General features: G+C 34.7%; 1 protein-coding gene across 1 annotated transcript; it reads right to left on the bottom strand.

Annotated features, from left to right (window-relative positions):
• Nucleotides 1-803: 803 nt before the first annotated feature.
• LOC110653212 (cytochrome P450 714C2) lies at nt 804-4736 on the bottom strand. Its single transcript, XM_058143408.1, has 5 exons — nt 4467-4736; nt 4159-4385; nt 3815-4065; nt 1445-1799; nt 804-1346 (listed from the first exon to the last, which is right to left on the bottom strand). Exons 1-5 carry the CDS (start codon nt 4726-4728, stop codon nt 921-923), a joined length of 1521 nt encoding a protein of 506 aa, XP_057999391.1. The 5' UTR covers nt 4729-4736; the 3' UTR covers nt 804-920.
• Nucleotides 4737-25524: the final 20788 nt, after the last annotated feature.

Raw genomic sequence — 25524 nt, 5'->3', positions numbered from 1 at the left:
TATAATTTTATTAATTATATATATTTTTTAATGTAAAAAATATTTTAGGTCTTTAGATTATATATGCTAGGATAGCAATTATAAAATCCATATTAAAATCATCATATCTAAATTCAATTAGTATTTTAAATACTCAAACCTATTTAAATTTAGGGAAAATTAGTAAAAAAAAATTTGTACTTTCAAAAATTTTTCAATTTTATCGTATATTTTAAAAAATTACCAATTAAACCTTGTACTTTCAAATATTATACAATTCCACCATACTATTAGTGTGACGTGCTGACATAGCGTTTCCATTAATTACTTAACAAAAATAGTAACGGTAGGGTAGAATTATGCAACATATTAAAGTATAAGGTTTAATTGGCCATTTTTAAAATATAGAGTAGAATTGAAAAAATTTTGAAAGTATAGAATTTTGTTATCATTATCCCTAATAAAAATATAAAATATTGACCCAATTTTTTATTTTTTATTAATTTTATTGAAAATATATTAAAAAGTATTAAAAATATTTTATTTATTATATATTTTAAAATTTTTTTGCATTGGCTCCTTCAACAAATTTTTTTTTTACTCTGCCCATATTTATATATATATATATATATATATATATATATATACTAACCTGAAATTTACTGTAGCATCTTTAAGTGACTTTTCTACATTGAAGGATTTTGTTTTAACAAATTAAAGTTGAGATATAACACTTTTATATATATATATATATATATATATATATATATATATATATATATATATATATATATATATATATATATATATATACTTCACACAAATTACTAAGCATACTATACACATTTATAATCACTCCATACACATTTCTAAGCACTTAAATATTTCAAAGACTTATTCAGCACACTTACATGCGTACTATGCTAAATCAGGCAAAGCAGTTATATCTTTCGAACGAGAAGTTTCAAACCATGCTCAGGCTCCAAAAGAAGACCAAATTTTGGAGAGTGACGATAATTAGGAGAGATGGTAAGGTTGAAATTGGACAATATGAGAGCAAACAGCACTGTCAATTCTATCATAGCCATGTTCTGTCCAGGACAAATTCGAGCTCCCAAGCCAAAAGGTATATAGGCTTGTGCAGACTTGCAAGCTCCTGTAACTCCATTAATGAACCTCTCGGGATTAAACACGTCTGCATCAGGTCCCCAAAGCTCAGGGTCACGATGTAATGCTAATAGGAATATCCAAATTCCTACGCCTTTTGGAACCTGCACATCACCAATCTGCACTTCTTGCAAGGCCTGCCTTGATGCCAATGCCACTCCTGGATAAAGCCGCAAAACCTCTTGGATCACCATTTTTAACTGCACAAGTTCATGAAAACACAAATTAGCTAGTTAAATCATGGAATGTAAGTTATTAATTAATTGGTGATTTTCTTTTGATTTAATATTGTACACACCACTTTCATCTTGGTAAGCATATTGTAATCTAGGATCTGTTGGCCCTCACAGACCTCTAGAACCTCACAACGAGCACGAGCTTGCCATTTAGGATGCGAAGCTAACAGCATTAAACCCCAAATTGCTGCAAGAGCAGGTGGTTCATAGCCACCAAAGAAGACATCTTTGCAGTTGTCAGCTATGAACTCATCTTTTGTTAATGGCCAAAGCTCACCATTCTCGGCACCTTCTAGGATCACTTGTAACATGTCCTCGGATGTAGATCCAATTCTCTCCTTAGCTATGTCCATAATCATGCCATGAATCTTTTTGGATAATTTCCACGCTGTTCTATTTGCTTTGGTGGGGAGAAATCTGATTCATGAACGAAACAATAAGATCGTGTATGAACATGCACACATGATAAGCATGGACATTAAATAAATAAAAAGTTGTAAGATAATAAATATCTCTTCAATTTCTATTTTCTAGTCCGCAAGCAGATAAATTTTTAGGTATACTTCATTTCCCACATGTCATTCAATTATACTCCGGTAGCTCAAACGGTCAGAAAAATTTCATGGACCAAAGTATATAAATATAAAATTTATAAAAGTTGTCTTATTAGAAATATTTTTATTGGCTCCCTAAATGCTTTTATTGTGACAATTTTAATTTAAAAAAAAAAAAGATAAATTAACCCTTTTTTTTTGTCAAATTTCAAATTCTTATATACATTACGTTTAATTGATGAAATGGCAATATAATTGTTCATGTACTATTGTAGTTATATAATTAAGAAAGAAAGTACAAAAAAGAATTAAAGTGGAATGCATTTAAGAAATTTGGAAAGTGAATAATTACACTAATCATAAAATAATAATTTATTAAATTGTTTGACATTTAAATCTTATTTTTTTTAATTAATTTTTACTTATAAATTGTAAATAATTTTAAAAGAAATATTTTAAAATTAAAAATAATTTAAAAATAAATTCAAAAAATTATTTTATGTTAACTAAGCATTGATGTGGTAGGAAAAACCTAATGTGGCACTAACATCAAAGCCACATCATCATTTTTAATACTTATTTTATTTTGATATCTAAATGCAAAAAGTTGAAAATATAAATATGAATTGCTAAAAAAAGAAAGCTCTAAGTCTTGAATACTAAACGCGTGAAAGTACAATATATTTAAATGTATTTTTTTTTATTTGTAAATAAGTTTTTATATTTTGATAAATAAATTTTTAAATAAATAATTATTTAATAACATTATTATGATATACAAGAAAAGAGAGATAGAGAGAAGAGAGACAGGTGGAGAGGGGGAGATTAACTCTCTCTCAAAATGCATCACCCTCTCTCCTTTTCTCTCTCTCTATCTCTCTCCTCATTTTCATCTCTCTTTCTTACAAATTTGTGAATCTTACAACTTGTTTTAAATTTTGGAAATTCCTTTTATAAATATAAAGAGAGATAGATAAAGGAGAAACAATAATAAAAACACAAGAAAGAGAGAACAAAAATGAGGAGAGAGGATAGGGAGAGAGAAATGAAGAGAGAGAGAGAAAGAAATGGAAAGAAACATAAATAGGAAAGGAGAGAGGGCAAGGGACATGGGGGGAGAGAGAGAAAGAGAGAAAGATAGAGAGACACGGTGTGAAGCACACAGAGACAAAGCCAGAGGGAGAGACTAAGGCAAAAGCATTACATTTAATTATCTATTTGTCTCTCCCTCTCTATCTCTCTCTCTCTCTATATCATAATTTATATTATTAAATAATTATAATATTTAAAAACTTATTTATAAATAAAAAAGAAAAGGTTACTTAAGCATCATGTATTTTTGTGATTTTACCATTCAAGAAAAGATAAATGGAAAGAGAGAGAAACAGATAATATTTAATTATCTATTTGTCTCTCTCTTCCAATATATTATAATTATATTATAAAATAATTATAATATTTAAAAATTTATTTTCCAAAATATGAGAATTTATTAGTAAATAAAGAGAAAAAATATACTTAAGCATCTTATAGTGTTTTTAGCATTCAAGTCTGAGTTTTCTTTTTTTTTTTTTTTGACAATTTAAAATTTATGCTTTCATTTTCCTACACTTAAATTTCAAAATAAAATAAGTACTAAAAATATTGATGGGCACTGAAGTCAGTACTACATCAGCTTTTTCCTGCAACATTAGCCCTTAGTCATATTATTTAATGTCATCAGTCCCTTTGTCGCTTAACTACCAATAACGTTAAATTATATACACTAAAAAAAACAGCGCTCCTGTCACTTTTAATACAAGGCAGAAATCCCATGTGCCTAAATATCCTTCTTCCAAAAAAAAAAAACACCATGAAATTAAGGAGAGACGTACATACCTCGATAAGGGAATCCCAAGAGCTGTAGCACCACCCATGGCGTTAATAAGAGCTTGACACTTGGGAAATATTTTTATTCCTTTATGGTGATCATTCCCAAATAACATTTTTGAAGCTATGTAAGAGGTAAAGTTTCTCACATGCTGATCCGCCATGATCTCGACAATCCCATCCTCACCCTCGCTGTCAATTATCTGCTCCCACGTTTTAACTAGTGTATCACCAGACTCCACCATCAGCTTCACCGTATCCTGCAAAAAAATTTTTTTTATTAATCTCTTATTTATTAACTTAAATATATAATAATATCAATAAAACCTATACATTTAAGTTTGATTAATTACCTTAACCTTCTCCGTGCCGAGCTGTGGAGCAATGGTCTTTCTCTGATGAGACCAAACTGCACCATTTGCTGTAATAAGGCCCTTGCCCAATAAAGCTCCTCTTTCATTTTGCAGGTATGCAGGTTTCCCAAGGTCCAATGATCTAAAGCGACTTATTTCCTTCACCAGCTCTAGATTACTCACGTATAACAATTGTATTCCCCCAAGTTCAAATGTGAATAATTTTCCTGTCATAAATATTATTAAGATGAGAAATGGGAAAATTAAATAGACAAAATCTAAATAAAAATATGCATAAGATATGGTACCAAAGTTGTTGGTCCAGTGCTGGAAATATGGCAAGACTGTTAAACAACCATCTATCTTTGGAGTTTCAGAAATTTGAGACACCATTCTCTTCATTTCTGGAATGTTTCCCAATATCATAGAAGGTGGAGGACCTGTGATCCCTTGCTCCCTAAGCTTTATTCTACAACTTTCAGGCTTCCACCAAACATGGAGTAGATAAATAATTAGAAAGCTCCAAAGCAGAAGCAAAATACCAGAAAAAAGAGGGAATATTTCTTCCATTATTTCCCACAAGTCACTGCCTGTCTAAAGGACGTATATATATAGGCTGGAATTAATTAGACACATCTAAGGGCTTTTTTCTATGTAGGTAAGTTTAAAAAAAAATAAAAACTCAAAGGGCGATTTACAAAATAATTTTGGAAGGGGTAATTTTTATTTAATAGGATAGAGTAAAAATAAAAAAGTAATTTGAACACTACTTATAGGTCTGTTTAGCATTACTGTTGAAACTACTGTTGAAAAAATCAATTTTTTAAATATATTCTCTAATATACTAGTTAGAGAGTGTTAAAAAATAATTAAAAATTAAATTTAATTAATTTTAATCATAAAAATATTAAAATAATAAAAAAATTTTTTTTTAAACTATTTTTTTCAATAGCCTTTAAAATTATATTTTTTTTTAAAAAGGTAATTTCAAACTTTAAAATTCAATGTCAAACTTTAAAATTATAACAGCGTTTTGAAGCAGAAAGCTTGCTTTTTTAAAGCATTCATATGTTTTTTTTTTAATTTATGTGGGTCCAAGCTCTCCACATGGATCACATCAGTGGGGACGTCCAAGTTGCTTCTCATAAATTGAGTATCTTTTCTATTACTAGTACTTGTTCATTTATTGCTTAGTGAAAGAGAATTTTGTGGTCATTCTAGATTCTATATTGATTGTTTGTTGATAGATTATTGATAGTATATATGATTTATATGAGTTAATTTATTTTAGTAAAATTATTATAATTTTATTTAGATTATGTCTTATCATTGAATCGTGTGTATGCATCTATCTGTATTTAAAAGAAAAACTCAAAATCTCTAAGAGAGAGAGTCGGTGTGTGCATAGAATTCGTCACCCCCCCCCCCTCCCAACATGAGCCACGGACACGTAGTCCTCCAAATGAAGGGTTGGTCCTTCGAGACTCTACATTAGTTATGGATAGCGTGTGTGTGTATGTGATTTATATGAGTTATCCTATCTTGATTAAATTGCTATAATTTTATCAAAGAGTGTGTCCTATCGCTGAGCCGTGTGTGTGCGTCTGTCTGTCTTTGAAAGAAAAAAAAAAAGAATTTTGCATTATTATGATATTTATTGGTATTTATTGCTATGTATGGTGATAATATATCATTTTCATTTTTTAATTTAATATGTTAATTATAATCTAAATTTTTCTTAATTAATTTAACTTTCTAAATAATGATAAATTATTATTATTATTATTAAATTAATTTTTCATTTAGAATTTTCTCTTAATTAATTTAATTAAAATAATTTTTTAAAGGTTGTAGTACATTTTAATTAATTTTTAGTGTAATTAATTAAAAATAACTTATTTATTTTTTATATATAAATTAATTACAATTTCTATTGTTACTTTCTTTAAAATATTTTAAAATAATTTTATTTATAAAAATAATTTAAACTTTATTAGACCACCTGGTGATTTGCTCATACCAAACAATTGATCTTAATATGCTATTTTAGAATTATTACTTGATTATTTTTCTTTAAAATATTTCCTCCTTTTTAAAAAAAATTCAGAAAACTGATTTTAAGAGATTTTTAAAATTTTTTTTTATAAATCTTTTTTTAAAATATTGTTTGTTTAAAATATTTTCAAAAATATTTTTCTTGGAATATTTTTTGGGAAAAATTCTTTAAAAAATTATCTGGTGTTGAAGATTGAAATTATTTTGAGAAAGTGCCATAAAATAATATAATATACTAATAAATATAATGTATAAATATATAATATTTATGTAAATTATAATTTAATAATTAGCTACCTATTAAGAATCATTTATTTATTTAATAAATATTATTTAATTTATGTTTTTATTCTTATGCATGACATGATTTTGTACTCTCTCTCATCAACACTTTGTAAATATTGTTGTAACATCCACATGATAGCCTAATGAAGCCCCATGAATAAACACATGCAGCAATTTGATTATTATAACATTCACATAATTACTCAATATAGCCTCATAAATAAATATATATAATAATTAAAATTGATAAAAAAAAAAAGTTTTTTTAGTGTAATGATAAAATCATGACACTTTTATATAATGATAATTATAATAATTGATGATAATTAATGTTAGGATAATTAATAATGGCAATAGTAGAAATACAAAATAAAAAGAGAATTAAAAAAAGGAAATAGAATTAAATACTTAGTATAAAAATGATAACTATCATAATTATAGCATTATAAAGCATAATAACCAATCTATGTTAAGTAACATGTGACAAAATCAAGAGAAAATATATCCATATGGTAACACCAAAAGAAATTCTTCCTATTTAATAATAATAATAATAAATAAATTTTCAATCATTTAGGTTTTGTTTGTTTTATAAAAAATATTTTATATATAAAAAATATTTTTTATAAAAATAATATTTTTCATAAAAATATTTTTAATTATTTAATTATAATATTAAATTAATAATGTATATTTATATAATGTGTGATAAGAATTTTCATAATTTAAAAAAATTATTAAAATTTAAAAAATAAAAAAAAAACTTTCTCTTTTACTTGACAACTATTTAATTTTTTTCTTTAATAAAGAAAATATTTTTATTAATTTATTCTTTTAAATGTCTTAAATATTTAAAAATATAAAAAAATATTTTTTATAAAATAAATAGACTCTTAATTATAAAATTAAAGATAATAATAATAATAATAATAATAATAATAATAATAAATATAATTATAAATCTTAATAATTTATATATGGCAGGTAGAGGAAATTAACAAAAAAATTTATTTACAAGACGACACCTATTTTATATAAATAATAAATAGATTTTGGCTTCCCATAATATCTGCGTGACTTCGACCGCTCACCGAATTTTTTTTTTTTTTTCTCTTTATTTTAGATGGTGAAGGGTCCCATGCCCTTTTTTTTTCTTTTTCTTTTTTTTTTTAAATTAAGGGTCCCATCCCACGTGCTACATACTGCTTTATAGGGTTGCTTCCAATTTTATTATCCCACGTGAATCACAACAGACTGCCAATATAATTAATCAATCTATTGTTCACCTACCCTAAAAAACAACCTAAAATATTTATTATAATAATTATAAAAATGACTCCCACTAATATATTTAATTTTTAAAAAAATTAATTATATTAAGACTTGTGCAATTAATTCAATCATGAATATATATATACATGAAAATACAAAGAAAAAGAGTTATTAATGTCATATTTAATTATGCTAATGATTAGTTAAAAGTAACTTTTATCAATAAGGCTATTGTTTATTAAACTCTTAATTATAATATATAATAAAGTTTTAATTACTTATTTAATAAATAATACATATATTATATTGTTAAAATGTCAGGGAGTCAGAATCAAATTTTGAGTGTATTGAATTTAATTTATTATTTTAATATATTTTAAAATCATAAAAGTGTTTGCAGTTGAGATACTTCCGTGATTTTGGCCTCCTAATTTAATTATATTATCTAATACATAATTTCAAAGTATGAAATATAAATTCTAATTAAATTTAAACCTTAAATTTTTAATCTCATAAATTATAAAATATATTAACTAATGATGAAATAATTATTTTTACATGTTTATCTGATTTATTTCAGAAGTTGGAATTTCACTTTTCCAATCCCTATAAAAAATAATTACAAAATTGCCTCCTATGAACTAAAACTTTAATATATACTAGTTATTTTTTATATTCAATGTATGTATCATAATTATTATTATGATAATATAATAATTTTTTACTTTTTATGATATATATATATATATAGTTATAATTTTTAGATTAAATTAATAAAAATAAAAATATATTAATAAAAATAAAAATTATTTTAATAAAATTTATTATTATGTTTTATAAATATATAAATTTAACTATTTATTATTTCATTACTTCACATATTTTTGTGTCAAATTTCTTTAATAATTATAATATTTAAAAAAATATATAAATAATTATTTGATTTATAATAAAATACTTTATCAGACTAACTTATAATATATTTTTAAATTAAAATTTTTATAATTATTTTTTTTTTAAAGTAATCATGAAATTTCAATAAAGAAAGTTATTGAATTCAAATAAATAAAAATTTTATTAAATAATGTAATACTTATATTCATATGAAAATTAGACTACTTTTAAATTAAAACATCAATTTAAGTTTATTTTTAAATATAATTTATTTAGTTGAAATAAAAATTTTATATTCAAAGTATGATTTCTAATTTTTTTTATATGTATTCACTATTTATCATTCTATAATAAGATTATAATATTAAAAAAATAGAAAAATCATTATTTTTTTATATGCACACACATTAACATTTTTTAAAATTTTAATAATGTATCATTTTAAAATAAAAAAAATTAATATTATAAATTTTAATCATTCGATTAATTTATCAATTTTATATTTTAACTCAAGCCTAATATATTATGTTAATTGTTAATTTTTTAAGTAATATATTTATCTTTTTTTTTTCTTATATATATAATTTATTTTATATGCTTTGTATGTAATTATATATTATTTAAAAATTTTATATTTATATAATTTTATTATATATTACATACTAATTAAATATTTTTTTATAAATCAACGAATAAATATTTTTTTATATATTAATCTAATAATTAAGAATTTTAAATATATATATAATTAAAAAATGTAAATTTATTTTATATGAAATATTTTTGAAATGAACTTATAAGAAATTAAATTAAAAAAGAACTTCAAAAACATTAATAAATGTAACATCCCTAATTTTTAAATTTATTATTTTATGGGTAAATATTAATATTTTATTTTATTTAAATTTTAGAAAATTATTTGAAATTTTTCAGATTTTAGAAATCGGGTTCGATTTTCTGAAAATATAAAACTTTGATGATTTTTAAAAATTAATTTAAAGACCACGTGATAAAATTAAAAATATATTTGGACTCTACGAATTTTCTGAGTTTTCTAGATTTTTTTTTGGAATTTTTGAACCTTGTTTTCGGTCCTAAGTCAAAGTAAAAATTCAAAACTTTGTATCGTGAATCAGACTGGCCGAATCGAACCAGGTTGGATCGGACCGGTCGAATCGGACCGGCCATTTCCCTTTTCTTCTTTCTCTGCGCGCGCACCCGACACTCCCTCTTTCTCTCCGGTTTTCTCTCCCTCTCTCCTCCTCTCGTTGCGCCGCCGCCACCCCAGCCTTCCCAGATCGCAGGCGTGCCACCTCAGCCCCTCCCCACCGTCGGCCAACGCTCCAGGCCTCAAGAAATGTTAAGCGAAACCTCCCCTTCGAGCAGCGCGCCGTTTCACCTTTCTGGCCAAAATTCGACCGATCCTGGTACCAATCAGAGTGGGTCTTATGTCAAACCTCATCTACACCTCGAGAGCTTTCCATAGACACCAAAAATACCAAAATCCATTGAGCGGTTTGCCCAATTTTTGTCCGAAAAGTTTTAGCCCATTTCAACTTTTGGGCTAAATTTCTCGCAAACCGTGAACCCCACGAGAAAACCGAGAGTACTAGAGTGCTCCACTCGTCGAGAGCTTCGCGGCAATACCAATTTCCAAATTTTCTGACACCATTTTTCGATGGGTCCCGCGAAACTTCATAGTGTTTTTTCGAGCACTAAATGAGCTTAGAAAATTCTGTAAAAATTATATACTAACCCCCGTGTTGTGGGCTTCGTGTAGGTACCTTCAATTCGCAGAAATTCAACAGTTGTCCAGGTTTGTAAATTTCGGGCCGGACAGACAGGCTACCAAAAAAGTCTTAGAACTGGATCGAGATTTTGGCTACCCCACCATTGTCAGACATCCCGAGCTCGTTCCTGAGGTCGGAATCGACATAGGTAAACCTGAACCTTACTTTTTCTTAATTATCTAGTGCTTGAATGGGATCAAAAATCCATAAAATATTCGTGGTAGCTTAGAAAATTATAATTTCTTTTGCATTAGCTTAGTAATAATGCTAAGGACTGCGGGGCAAAGTTTTAGAATTTTTAAAGCTCATCTAGGTAGTTTTTGCAAAAGAATTAATTATAAGTACTAAACTGTAATTTTTCATATTGTGACGGTTGACTGTTTGAATGGGCCCAGGAGGGGCTATGTGATGTGATTGAGTTATGGCTGTGTGGTTTGTGGATATATAAGTGCATTTTAAGCCCTTTTGCAGGTTGGGTAGGTCCTAGGTATAGAGGAGACTCTGTCAGATTTTCGGCACGACTTAGGACATCTTTGGTCTTTTCTTAGTTTGTATTGAGTCAAATGTATTAAATAATTATAATAAAATTTCAGGTGAGCCGGGACAGCCTTCCTCCTCTGCCCAGCCGCCACAGTGACTTCAGTTGAGTCTGTGAGTAAAATATTAATTTTAATTGTAATTTTGATATTATTATATGTTCAAGCATGCCCATGCATCACTTATAAATATGTATTTATGTAATTAAATACTAGGCACGTTTTATATTACATTCATAATTGTTGAAGTGCCATGGATGTTGTTTGTGGTAATTTGGAGCAGTGTGTGTGTGTGGCGTGCGTGTGTTATGGTATTGGATATGGACAAGACGGGTAGACACGGCTTGAGAGAGACTCACTGGGACCCAGTCCTTCGGGGTAGACACGGCTTGAGAGACACTCGTTGGGACCCCGCATTTGGTTTATTAAGCAAAAGTCCAGCTCGAGAGACACTCACTAGCAGAGGTTGGATTAAGAGGGCTGTATAGGGGATCAGCTCCCATATATGTATTGTTTGACAGTATTGGGTTTGTGAGTGCTCCAAATTGCCTTTTTGCTGTTATGATATGAAAATTATTACGATGTTGTATTTCACTCCACAGGGTGCATTAGCTTTAGATAGCTATAGAGATTATGGTTAAAATTGATATTTTACTCTCTGAGTCGAATGCTCACTCTTGTTCATCTATTTTTCCAGGCTACAGGAGGATTATTTGTTGTGACTAACCTGCTCTTCTTCTTCGCAGCTCCATGGATAGTAATTAATGTATTATGTATAATTGAGTTAAATTTTTAGACTCCTCATATATTAGAAGCACTTATCTTATTTGGACCTGTATTATAAAAGTTATGTTGGACCTATAAGATTATTAACTGTGTGCATGATGGGATTGGAGGAGGGAGCTGAGCTCCCATTTGAGTTATGACCTTTTAATTATGTGGAGGGTGAGCTGAGCTCCCCAATTTATTATATATTGTGTTTATAGGTCGGGCGAGTCAAAAACTTCTCATTAAATGGTCTATTTTGTGGCCGGACTCTGTCTGGTTGGATTCTTGAAATTTGGCCCAAATGGGCCTTAGAGTTGGGTTGAGGAATAGTTAGGCTTACTACGGCCTCAGGGGCTTTAGGCTGGCCCAGGTCCTAGTGCTGGTCCGACCCATAGGTTGAGTCGTGACAAATATGGTATTAGAGCTTAGGCTCCAGATTCATAAGGACAATATGTCTAAAGTGTTGGGAAGAGTCTAATAGGAGTCACATGCGGAGAATAGGGTCCACATTCGTCTTGCATTGTCATCTTTGCTTCTAGTTTCTACTTTATATAATTGTGCATAAATATAAGTCTATAGAGCTGTGTAACATGCCGTTTTGAAATATTATGGGCTAATGCTGCTGAATTTTAGGAAAATGCATAGAAATAGAAGAGCTGCCACAACACCAAAACCTGATATGCCTGACGAGGTATCGGCACAAGATGAGGCGCCTGCCCCAAGGAGGCGGGGTAGGAGGCCTAGAGCTGCTCAAGTAGAAGAGCAGCTGCCACCAGTTCAGGATCAGTCTTTTGTGGCTCAGGGTCTCATGGACCCAATGGCAGCTACCTTAGCCGGATTGTAGAGAACCATCGATATGATGGCACAGTATATGGTCCATCCTTCCCAACAGTAGCAGCCCACAGCACCAAGAGGGGAACCTTACAAACAAATAATTAATTTCAAGAAGTTGGTACCTGGTACTTATGATGTGTCAGACGATGCCTATCGGCTTTTGAATTCCTATAAACAGGCAGGGATGGAGTTGCAATTGACTGATAGGAGGCTTATAGAGTGTGTGCAGTGTGTATTAGGCCCAGTGCCAAGACAGTGGATGACAGACTACTTACTATCTCGTATTGAGGGATTATCTTAGACCTAGTTTGTGGAACTGTTTATCAATAGGTTTATGCCAGAAAGTTTCAGAGATTAAAAGCAGTGAGCCTTTGAGGCCTTAAGGTAGAATGGCAGATATGTAGATGAATATTCTATAAAATTTCAGGAACTGAGCAGGTATGTCCCTACAGCAGTGGCTACAGAAAGTATGAAGGTAAAAAGTGTAACACCCCTGATTTTTATATATCATTATTGGGCTTCGTGTAGGTATCCTCAATTCACGGAAATTCGACAGTTGTCCGGATCTGTGAATTTCCGGCCAGACAGACCAGCTATCGGAAAAGTCTCCGAATTGGATCGAGATTTTGGCTACCCCACCATTGTTAGGCATCCCGAGCACGTTCCAGAAGTCGGAATCGGCAAAGGTAAACCCGAACCTTGCTTCTTCGTAATTTTCTAGTGCTTAAATAGGATTAAAAATCCATAAAATATTCGTGGTAGCTTAGAAAATTACGATTCTTTTTGCAATAGCTTAGTAATATTTCTAAGGACCGCAAGCGTAGTTTTATAATTTTTAGAGCTTATTTGAGCAGTTTTTGCAAAAATGATCAATTATAAGGACTAAATTGAAATTTTACATATTGTGATGGATGATTGATTTGATGGGCCCAGGAGGGGCTGTGTGATGTGATTGAGTTGTGGATATATGGATTGTGGATATAGAAGTATGTTTTGAGCCCTTTTACAGGTTGGGTAGGTCCTAGGTATAGGGGAGACTCTGCCGGATTTCCGGCATGACTTAGGATGTATTGGGTCTTTTCTTGATTTGTATTGAGTCATTTGTATTAAATGATTGTAATAAAATTGTCAGGTGAGCCGGGACAGCCTTCTTCCTCTGCCCAGCCGCCTCAGTGACCACCGTCAAGTCTGTGAGTAAAATATTAATTTTAATTGTAATTTCGATATTATTATATATTCAGCATGCCCATGCATCACTTATATGCATATATTTATGTAGTTAAACTCTAGGCACGATTTATGATGCATTGATAATTGTTAAAGTGCCATGATATTGTTGTGGTAATTTGGAGCAGTGTGCGTGCGTTGGCGTGCGTGTGATGTGGTGTGGACTATGGATAGGACGGGTAGTCACAGCTTGAGTTCTTCACTGGGACCCTATCCTTCGAGGGGTAGTCACGGCTTGAGTTCTTCGCTGGGACCCTCGATTTGGTTTATTAAGCGAAAGTCCGGTTTGAGTTCTTCGCTGGCACCAGGTTGGATTTAAGAGAGCTGTATAGGGGATCAGCTCCCATATGTTATGATTGATGCTACAGGGTGCGTGAGTGCTCCAAATTACCTTTTTGATGTTATGATGTGAAAATGATGTTGATGTTGCATTTCACTCTACAGGGTGCATTAGTTTTAGATAGTTATAGAGATTATGGTTAAAATTGATATTTTACTCTCTGAGTCGAACGCTCACTCATGTTCAATATTTTTTTCAGGCTATAGGAGGATTTTATTTTTGGTTAACCTGCTTTTCTCCTTCGCAGGTTGTTTATCAATATTTGTGTAATTTTATTTACTCCTAGAATTTCCGCATGTGTTAGAAGTATTTATTTGATTATGGTCTGTAATATTATTATCATGTTGGACCTGTAAACGTATAATGATATGTATGTTTGATGGATTGGATGAGGGAGCTGAGCTCCCATTTATTTTTATGAGGATATGAGTATGTGGAGGGTGAGCTGAGCTCCCCAATTGAGTATTTATTATGTTTACAGGTCGGGTGAGTCGAAAACTCCCCGTTGGAAAGTCCATTTTATGGCCGGATTCTGTTCGTTTGGTTTCTTGAAATTGGGCCTAAATGGGCCTTAGAGTTGGGTTAATGAACAGTTAGGCTTACTACGGGCCTCGGGGGCTTTAGGCTGGCCCAGGTCCTAGTGCCGGTCCGGCCCATAGGTTGGGTCGTGACAAATGTGGTATCAGAGCTTAGGCTCCAGATTCTTAGGGAATGTTCATCTAAAGTATTGGGAAGAGTCTACTAGGAGTCACATGCGGAGTATAGGATTACATTTCGTCTTTTCTGTAATTCATTGTTTCTAGATTCTACGTTATACCTCGGGAAATATAAGATTACCTCAGTTAGTGTCTTGATTTTCGTGGAGTACATAGAAACATGAAATAGATTTAGCAAACTTATTGAGATCTACCTTGGAAACACGTACTCCAATAAATACTATATTTTCGTCAGTATGGGTTTAAATGGTGTGCCCATTTCGTGCAAGGCACGAGTACATAAAAGTGAGTCTTGAAAGTACAGTTGCCCTAGATAAGGATGAGGATACCATTGCTGGCAGTCATCAATGGATGACCCAGACAGAATAAGTTTATGATAATAGAATATTCAAGAGAGATAAGAGATTAAGAGACCTGATGCGCGGGGCGTATCGTAGTAACTATACAATATTCTCGATGTATGCATTACGTAGCTGCAGATTACGATGCAGACATGAGATTATTGTGTGTAGAGCTGCGTACTTCCACTGTAGTGTTTATGATGAGGATGTTGCGCATACTGTTTTGGTACTGATAATGCGAGCGAGTTCTATATCTGCAACGGAGTGGGGAACTCTTGGTTAGGGATCTAGAGCTAGACTATCGAAGGGCACAGTTGGGTGGTAACTAGCGTCAGTGACCCAGTTACCCTCGCATGAGCTAGAGTTACGAGTTGCTATCAGACCAGAGGTTTCGGACTAGTTGCAAAGTAAAGGTGACACCTATAGAGTGAGACCATCTAGTCTTCGGTATGGAATTTTGGATGGTTTTTGCAGTATGACAAACATTTTGCTTAGAGCTTAGTGAGAATAGTATACCTTGTGTGTATCAGTATGGAATAAAAGTACAACCCTACTACCTAGAGAAGGTCGAAACTATGAATATATGATTTACAGAGCTATGATATGATAAGAGAGACATTAGTTTGACATGGTTTTGGGCAAGGTGGTAAATGTAGTACCTTTGTTGCAGCAAGTTAGGGTATAGTCCTATCTTTTCAGAAGGGATCGAAAGTTATTACTAATAATGGTGACCCACAAAATAGTGCCCCAGATGGGACTGTAGAGTGTGGTAGAGAGTAGTTGGCTCGGGTATCCTGGAGAGGATACAAGTTCCATTATAGGAATCATATATAATCAGATCACGATGGATGTAAATCCTTTGAATTGGATGACGGGTTTGGGTGCCCGGAACCTTAAGTTTTGGCTAATTGAGTAAACATGGATAATAATAATAATAATAACAAATAAATAAAATTACTACAGAATCAGTTCTCGAGGTGGTAAGGGTATTATGTAAGCTAAAGGATAAGAATAGAGATCATACAATAAAAGTATGACTGTAATTTGCTGAGTTCCTTTCTAATTTCAAATTATTCAAAACAATAGTATAATCTAATTATAATAGTGCTAAGAGTAATAAATTAGCGAAGATAAATCACAGAAGGCCAATGGATAAAGAAAGTGCAGAATGAAAGTTTGGACAATTAATTGCAGATGCAATATAATCTAAATGCTAGTGGAAGTACTAGCTAGAGTGGTCAAAGGACTAAATCTGAGTATGGACATATGATAACGCGATAGAGACTCTGAAGATATAGTTAGCAAATACAGCTATTATGTTAGGAAAAGAATGGAACCAGGGATAGAATAGTCAAGTTCTATTTTGGGTAAGACAAAGGAAATAAATGAAAGGACAACCTAAAGAGCGCATAATAAAAGGAACAAAGTTAAGATATAGGATAGGCTAAGTGTTATTCTTGGCAAGGAGAATGACAAGGATGGAAAACCCAAAATGGGACCACATTAGTGAGAAAAGTGATGGAGGTATGGAATACAATAATAATGAGTAAATGTTAGAAGGTGTGCGATGGTATTGCGGACTACCTAAATAGGTAGAGAAAGAGAAGTTAGTAAGCAGTAAGTTGAATAAAAGTCAGTCTAAGGGATCAAATAGGTATGATGAGAGGAAAAGAATGATAGATAATGACACATAGGTTTTAGGTTAGACTTTTGAGATAGTGAAAAGGTAGTTAGAGGTTCGTTATGAATGTCAGGCAAACATTTTTAGTGTGATCAATGAATCACTTTGCGGTGAAGCAATAACAACAGAGCAACGATGAGGGGTTGAATATAAAGTAACCAGTATGGATGGTAATAAATCACTAGAAAGTTTAAGGATCAAATTAATGACCATAGATAAGGGTGGAATTAGTGTTGAAAGAATCTATTAGCGAGAGAAATCTTTCAGGATTCAACAAGGGTTAAGGGCACAATATAAACGATGATAGATATGAATCATAGGTCGAGTATAAGTAAAGTTAATAAATTATAAAATATTATGTCAGGAAGGACGATGGTACAGTAAAGGGTTCATGCAGATGATACCTTATAGGTAGAGCACAATTGTGCTAGGAGATGATGAAATTTGAAGAGAGACTAAGAAACATAGGTTAAACGTTATTATATGGACAATCGGGCGTAGTTGAATATAGAGGATATTTTCTTTCTTTTCAAGTTTAGCTCGTGTTTTTATTCGAGCGTTATATAAGGAGAGCGAGGCGAGGCAAGGAGACCTAGTTATTTGAGATTTTGATAGGCACCAATTCATATACAATTTCCTGATATGAGAATGACAGTAAGTACATACCTAGTGTTAAGTATGAAAGGACGATCAGAGTAATGACAGGAGTTAAATTGAGTTAGCTACTAAGGCTTGCGACTGTTTTAAACTATGAGCTAGATGAAGTACTATTTATGGATGAGTTTCAATAGATGAAATTGTTGCTGATGGGTAATTTGAGGTTGAAGTTTAGAAAGCTATGGGCAGTATATATGATTATATTAAGGAGAATGAACACGTGAAGTATCTTGTTTGGAATTAAGGCATGACACATATTTCCCTACAGTAGTGTTAGTTCGGATGGAACTTATAGTTTATGGGGCTCATATTCATCCAGATAAGCAATTTCCTACTAAGGCTGGTAGGGAATGATAATGTTCGATAGTTAAGTTGGAAAAAGGGGATACAAGAAAAATTTTCTATGGGTAATTATAAGTGTTACATAAGGTGAAGAATGTCTTTGGTAGGAGTAAATCATAGGGTTAGAATTCTCTCAGTAATGAAACTAGCAATCAAGATAAGACTAAGAAATAAAAAGAAAGTTAAAGTTGATGATGGGATAGACATCTTTGAAGGAAAAGGTGTAAGGATGAGATAGGACTAAAATTAAGGAATAAGTACAGCAGGTTGAAAAGATACCAACAATACCAAAAATAGGAAAAGGGAAGTGGATAAGATGCAAAGGACAGGAAGAGAGCTCGATAGAGTCAGTTATAATGACGAGGATAAGGAGTGTCTAACCACTGCCCCTGTGTTAACACTACCTATAAGCGGTGAAGGATACACCGTGTACTGTGACGCCTCCAGAGTTGGCCTAGGGTGTGTTTTGATGCGGAATGGAAAAGTAGTGGCTTATGCTTCAAGGCAGCTGAAGAGGCATGAGCAAAACTATCCCACCCATGATTTGAAAATGGCGGTTGTAGTCTTTGCACTAAAAATCTGGAGACACTACCTGTATTGTGAAGTGTGCGAGATATACACCGACCATAAGAGTTTGATGTACATCTTCCAACAGAGGGATTTAAACTTGAGACAGAGGAGATGGATGGAGCTTCTGGAAAACTATGATTGCACCATCCAGTACCACCATGGGAAGGCCAATGTAGTAGCAGATGCTTTAGCGAGAAAATCTTACAGCGGTTTGGCGCACATTTCAGCGAGAGAAGAGACCGTTGATTCGAGAAAGTACATGAGTTGATGGATCAAGGTTTAATCCTAGATCTTTCGGATGAGGGGTCTTGTTGGCTCATTTTTGGTGAGGCCGGACTTGCGAGATAGAGTTAGAGTTTCCCAACACAGAGACCAACAATTAATGAAGATCATAGAAAGAGTACAGCAGGGTGAAGGTGGTGAGTTTGGATTTGCCAATGATGGCGCCCTAGTGCAAGGTTCTAGGATATGTGTGCCCAATGTGGACAACCTCAGGAATGAAATCATGCGAGAGGCACACTATACACTGTACAGTGTCCACCCAGGTTCCACCAAGATGTACCATGATGTGAGAGATAGCTATTGGTGGAATGGCATGAAGAGAGGCATAGCAGACTTTGTGTCCAAGTGCTTGACTTGTCAGAAGGTGAAGTTTGAACACCAGAGATCGTCAGGGAAGTTGCAAGAGCTCCCTATCCCAGAATGGAAATGGGAAATGATTTCTATGGATTTTGTGACTGGGTTGCCTCGTACCACGCGAGGATATGATTCGATATAGGTAATTGTAGACCGCATAACCAAATCAGCTCACTTCTTGCCTGTGAAGACTACATATTACGTAGCACGATGCGCGGCTCTACATTCGAGAAATAGTCGATTGCATAGAGTTTGGCTTCCATAATATCTCGATAGAGGCCCCGATTCACTTCTCGGTTTTAGAGAAAGTTGCGGGAGGCACTTGGCACCTGATTGAACTTGATGCGGCCTTCCACCCTCAGACAGACGGACAGTCCGAAAGGACAATCCAGACACTGGAAGACATGCTTCGCATGAGTGTCTTGGATTTTGGAGGTCAATGGGATGAGCAGCTAGCTTTGGTGGAGTTTGCCTACAACAACAGTTACCATTCCAGCATAGGGATGGTACCCTATGAGGCACTATATGGAAGAAAGTGTAGGTCTCCTCTGTGTTGGACAGAAATGGGAGAAGCGAAGGTGCATGATGTAGACCTAGTGCAGTACACTTCAGAGATAGTTCCTTTAATCAGGGAACGATTGAAAACAGCTTTCAGTAGGCAGAAGAGTTATGCAGACCCCAGACGGAGGGATATGGAGTTTGCAGTAGGCGACTATGTATTCCTGAAGGTTTCTCCGATGAAGGGAGTCATGAGATTTGGAAAGAAGGGCAAGTTGGCACCTCCGTATATTGGACCTTTTGAGGTTACTGATAGAGTTGGAGCAGTTGCCTACCGGTTGGAGCTACCACCCAACCTTTCTCACGTTCATCCCGTGTTTCACATCTCCATGCTCAGGAAATACATTCCCGATCCTTCTCATGTACTGCAGCCGGATGTGATAGAGCTAAAAGAGAACTTGACATTTGAGGAGCAACCTGTAGCCATAGTGGACTACCAAGTGAGACAGCTAAGATCAAAACAGATCCCTATGGTTAAGGTTTTGTAGAGGAGCCAGTCAGTGGAAGAGTGCACTGGAAGTCGAAGCGGGACATGCGTAGCAAGTACCCTTATCATTCAATGTGTAATCATGTACTTTATTACGCCTTGTGTAAAAATTCGAGGGCGAATTTTTACGTAAGAGGAAGAATGTAACACCCTGATTTTTATATTATTATTGGGCTTCGTGTAGGTATCCTCAATTCGCGGAAATTCGGCGGTTGTCGGATGCGTGAATTCCGGCCAAATGCACCGACTCTGGAAAAGTCTCGAATTGGATCGAGATTTTGGCTACCCCACCATTGTTAGGCATCGAGCACGTTCGAAGTCGGAATCGGCAAAGGTAAACGAACCTTGCTTTTTCGTAATTTTCTAGTGCTTAAATATGATTAAAAATCCATAAAATATTCGTGATAGCTTAGAAAATTACGATTCTTTTTGCAATAGCTTAGTAATATTTCTAAGGACCGCGGGGCAGAGTTTTATAATTTTTAGAGTTTATTTGAGCAGTTTTTGCAAAAATGATCAATTATAAGGACTAAATTGAAATTTTACATATTGTGATGGATGATTGATTTGATGGGCGGGAGGGGCTGTGTGATGTGATTGAGTTGTGGATATATGGATTGTGGATATAGAAGTGTGTTTTGAGCCCTTTTACAGGTTGGGTAGGTCCTAGGTATAGGGGAGACTCTGCCGGATTTCAGGCATGACTTAGGACGTATTGGGTCTTTTCTTGATTTGTATTGAGTCATTTGTATTAAATGATTGTAATAAAATTGTCAGGTGAGCCGGGACAGCCTTCTTCCTCTGCCCAGCCGCCTCAGTGACCACCGTCAAGTCTGTGAGTAAAATATTAATTTTAATTGTAATTTCGATATTATTATATATTCAGCATGCCCATGCATCACTTATATGCATATATTTATGTAGTTAAACTCTAGGCACAATTTATGATGCATTGATAACTGTTAAAGTGCCATGATGTTGTTGTGGTAATTTGGAGCAGTGTGCGTGCGTTGGCGTGCGTGTGATGTGGTGTGGACTATGGATAGGACGGGTAGTCACGGCTTGAGTTCTTGGCAGGACCCGATCCTTGAGGGTAGTCACGGCTTGAGTTCTTGGGACTCTCGATTTGGTTTATTAAGCGAAAGTCCGGCTTGAGTTCTTGGCACCAGGTTGGATTTAAGAGAGCTGTATAGGGGATCAGCTCCCATATGTTATGATTGATGCTACAGGGTGCGTGAGTGCTCCAAATTACCTTTTTGATGTTATGATGTGAAAATGATGTTGCATTTCACTCTACAGGGTGCATTAGTTTTAGATAGTTATAGAGATTATGGTTAAAATTGATATTTTACTCTCTGAGTCGAACGCTCACTCCTGTTCAATATTTTTTTCAGGCTACAGGAGGATTTTATTTTTGGTTAACCTGCTTTTCTCCTTCGCAGGTTGTTTATCAATATTTGTATAATTTTATTTACTCCTAGAATTTCCGCATGTGTTAGAAGTATTTATTTGATTATGGTCTGTAATATTATTATCATGTTGGACACAGCGTATAATGATATGTATGTTTGATGGATTGGATGAGGGAGCTGAGCTCCCATTTATTTTTATGAGGATATGAGTATGTGGAGGGTGAGCTGAGCTCCCCAATTGAGTATTTATTATGTTTACAGGTCGGGTGAGTCGAAAACTCCCCGTTGGAAAGTCCATTTTATGGCCGGATTCTGTTCGTTTGGTTTCTTGAAATTGGGCCTAAATGGGCCTTAGAGTTGGGTTAATGAACAGTTAGGCTTACTACGGGCCTCGGGGGCTTTAGGCTGGCCCAGGTCCTAGTGCCGGTCCGGCCCATAGGTTGGGTCGTGACAAAAAGGTTCCTAAAGGGGCTGGACAGAAAGTATGCAAATCTGGCCATGATGTCTGATCAGTCTTTTGATATGGTAGTTGATCGAGCCCGACAGATTAAGATTAGCTATACAAGAGATGACAGTGGAAGAGCAAAAAAGAATAGAGCAGAAGGTTCTTTAAGTGTTCCCTACACGGGTACCACGGATAGTGGCGACCAAGGTCACTACAGAGGAAGAGGTAGAAGCAATAAGAAAGGTGCTTTTAAACATAAATCTCGAGGATTCAGACCAGGGTACAGATCCAGCAGTGGTCACAGTTCAGGTTATAGCAGTTCTGGGTCTAGTTCAGGATCCTCCTTTACACCTTGCACACAGTGTGGAAGAGGACATTCAGGACCTTGTATGATGGGTTTAGGAGTATGTTTCCGATGTGGCCAATAGGGTCACTTTGCTAGAGAATGTCCAGTGTTCAGTGAGCCACATATGGGGTCACAGGGTTCTGTTGCAAATGTTCCTCGTCAGTTGTATCCTGGTGCTTCCAGCATGGCAGGCAGTCAGTTCAGTGGCCAATAGGCCCAAGGACAAGGAGAATGTGGATTTGGAGGTAGATCAGGAGGTAGAAGTCAATATCAGGGTTTTGCAATACAGAGTAGGGGTCAAGCTCGGGTTTTCACCCTGACCCACCAGGATGCTCAAGCTTCCAATGCAGTTGTGGCAGGTATTCTACTATTCTGTTCTTATGAGGCTCGTGTTTTGATAGATCAGGGTGCTACGCACTCATTTGTCTCCCCAGTGTTTTCCATGAGATTGGGTAGGAACCCTATAACTTTAGAATGCCCTTTATCTGTAGCTACCCCCCTTAGTGATAACATAGATGTAGATATGGTTTTTTCAGGTAGTCCAGTAGTAGTGGATGGAAGAATCCTCCCAGCAGACTTGGTTCCTCTACCAGTAATGGATTTCGATGTAATTTTAGGAATGGATTGGTTGGAAACTCATTATGCCACTTTAAACTGCATAAACAAAAAGGTGTATTTCCACATACCTAGTGTGGAAGAGTTTAGCTTTAATGGTGACAAGAGCGTGGCTCCATATAATTTGGTATCAGCAATTAGTGCTAGAAAGATGTTGAGGCGTGGATGTCAAGGGTATTTGGCATTGGTGAAAGATACATCGATAGAAGGTGTTAATATGAAAAATATTCCTATTGTCAGAGAATTCATGGATGTCTTCCCTGAGGAGCTTCCAGGGTTTCCACCAAGAAGGGAAATAGAGTTTTGCATTGATGTTGTGCCAGGTACAAACCCCGTATCAATGCCGCCTTACAGGATGGCACCAACAGAATTGAAAGAGCTAAAGGAGCAACTACAGGAGCTTTTGGACAAGGGTTTTATACGTCCGAGCACTTCACCCTGGGGCGCTCCTATTCTATGTGTGAGAAAGAAAGATGGGTCATTGAGTTTGTGTATTGATTATAGACAGCTGAACAAGGTAACTGTGAAGAACAAGTATCCACTTCCTCGGATCGATGATCTGTTTGATCAGCTCCAAGGGGCTAGATTCTTTTTCAAGATAGACCTACGATTAGGCTACCATCAATTGAGAATCAGGAATGAGGATGTATCCAAAACAGCATTCAGGATAAGATATGGTCATTATGAGTTCTTGGTGATGTCTTTTGGACTCACTAATGCACCAGCGGCCTTCATGGACTTGATGAACAGGTTGTTCAGGCCATTCCTGGACTGTTTCGTCATCGTATTCATAGATGACATTTTGGTTTACTCTCAGATTGAGGAAGAACACGTGTGGCAGTTGAGGATGGTGTTGTAGACTTTGAGGGAACACCAGCTATATGCCAAATTTTCAAAATGTGAATTTTGGCTAGAAAGCATCTCATTCTTGGGACACGTGATTTCTAGTGAAGGCATTCAAGTGGATCCCAAGAAAATTGAGACTGTAACTAATTGGCTTAGGCCTACAACAATCACTGAGGTGCGAAGTTTTCTAGGCCTAGCTGGCTACTATAGGCATTTTGTGCAGGATTTTTTGAGGATACCAGTTCCCCTAACTAAATTAACTCGGAAGCATGTTCCATTCATTTAGACAGATGATTGTGAGGAGAGTTTCCAGAAGCTGAAGGAGTGTCTGACCACCAACCCTTTGTTGACATTACCGATGAGTGGTGAAGGATATACCGTATACTGTGATACCTCCAGAATTGACTTAAAGTGTGTTTTGACTCAGAATAGAAAAGTAGTGGCTTATGCTTCAAGGCAGCTAAAGAGGCATGAGCAGAACTATCCCACCCATGACTTAGAAATGGCAGCTGTGGTCTTTGCACTAAAGATCTGGAGACACTACCTGTATGGTGAAGTGTGCGAGATATACATCGACCACAAGAGTTTGAAGTACATCTTCCAACAGAGGGATTTAAATTTGAGACAGAGGAGATGGATGGAGCTTCTGAAGGACTATGATTTTACCATCCAGTACCACCTTGGGAAGGTCAATGTAATAGCAGATGCTTTAAGCAGAAAATCTTCTAGCAGCTTGGCGCACATATCAACGGAGAAGAGACCATTGATTCAGGAAGTACATGAGTTGATGGATCAAGGTCTGATTTTAGATCTTTTTGATAAGGGGGTATCGTTGGCCCATTTTTCAGTGAGACCAGACCTGCGAGATAGAGTTAGAGTTTCCTAGCACAGAGAGCAGAATTGATGAAGATCATAGAAAGAGTACAGCAGGGTGAAGGTGGTGAGTTTAGATTTACCAATGATGGCGCCCTTATGCAAGGTTCCAGGATATGTGTGCCCATTGTGGACAATCTCAGAAATGAAATCATGTGAGAGGCACACTATACACTGTACAATGTCCACCCAGGCTCCACCAAGATGTACCATGATGTGAAAGACAGGTACTGGTTGAATGGCATGAAGAGAGACATAGCAGACTTTGTGTCCAAGTACTTGACTTGTCAGAAGGTGAAGTTTGAACACTAGAGGCCATCAGGGAAGCTGCAAGAGCTCCCTATCCCAGAATGAAAGTGGGAAATGATTACTATAGATTTTGTGACTAGATTGCCTCGTACCACGCGGGGATATGATTCAATATGGGTAATTGTAGACCGTTTGACTAAATCAGCTCATTTCTTGCCTGTGAAGACCACATATTCTGTTACACAGTACGCTCAGCTCTATATTTGAGAAATAATCAGATTGCATGGAGTTTCTGCTTCCATAATATCTGATAGAGGGCCCCAGTTCACTTCTCAATTTTGGAGGAAGTTGCAGGAGGCACTTAACACACAGTTGAACTTTAGTACCGCTTTCCACCCTCAAACAGACGGGCAGTTCGAAAGGACAATCCAAACACTGAAAGACATGCTTCGCATGTGTGTTTTGGATTTTGGAGGTCAATGGGATGATTAGCTACCCTTGGTGGAGTTTGTCTACAACAACAGTTATCATTCTAGCATAGGGATGGCACCTTATGAGGCACTATATGGCAGAAAGTGTAGGCCTCCTCTG

This window comes from Hevea brasiliensis, chromosome 1, assembly GCF_030052815.1.
Source record: "Hevea brasiliensis isolate MT/VB/25A 57/8 chromosome 1, ASM3005281v1, whole genome shotgun sequence".
Taxonomy (NCBI): domain Eukaryota; kingdom Viridiplantae; phylum Streptophyta; class Magnoliopsida; order Malpighiales; family Euphorbiaceae; genus Hevea; species Hevea brasiliensis.
The sequence above is the reverse complement of the archived record's forward strand: the minus strand, read 5'-3'. Positions and strand labels throughout refer to the sequence as shown.

Excerpts from the sequence above, each read along its gene's own strand:
- LOC110653212 (XM_058143408.1), bottom strand. The coding sequence starts at position 4,728 with ATGGAAGAAATATTCCCTCTTTTTTCTGGTATTTTGCTTCTGCTTTGG. Across the intron at positions 4,386-4,466 it reads GCACTGGACCAACAACTTTG|GAAAATTATTCACATTTGAA; the intron begins GTACCATATCTT and ends TATTTATGACAG. Across the intron at positions 1,800-3,814 it reads CTTGGGATTCCCTTATCGAG|ATTTCTCCCCACCAAAGCAA; the intron begins GTATGTACGTCT and ends TTCATGAATCAG.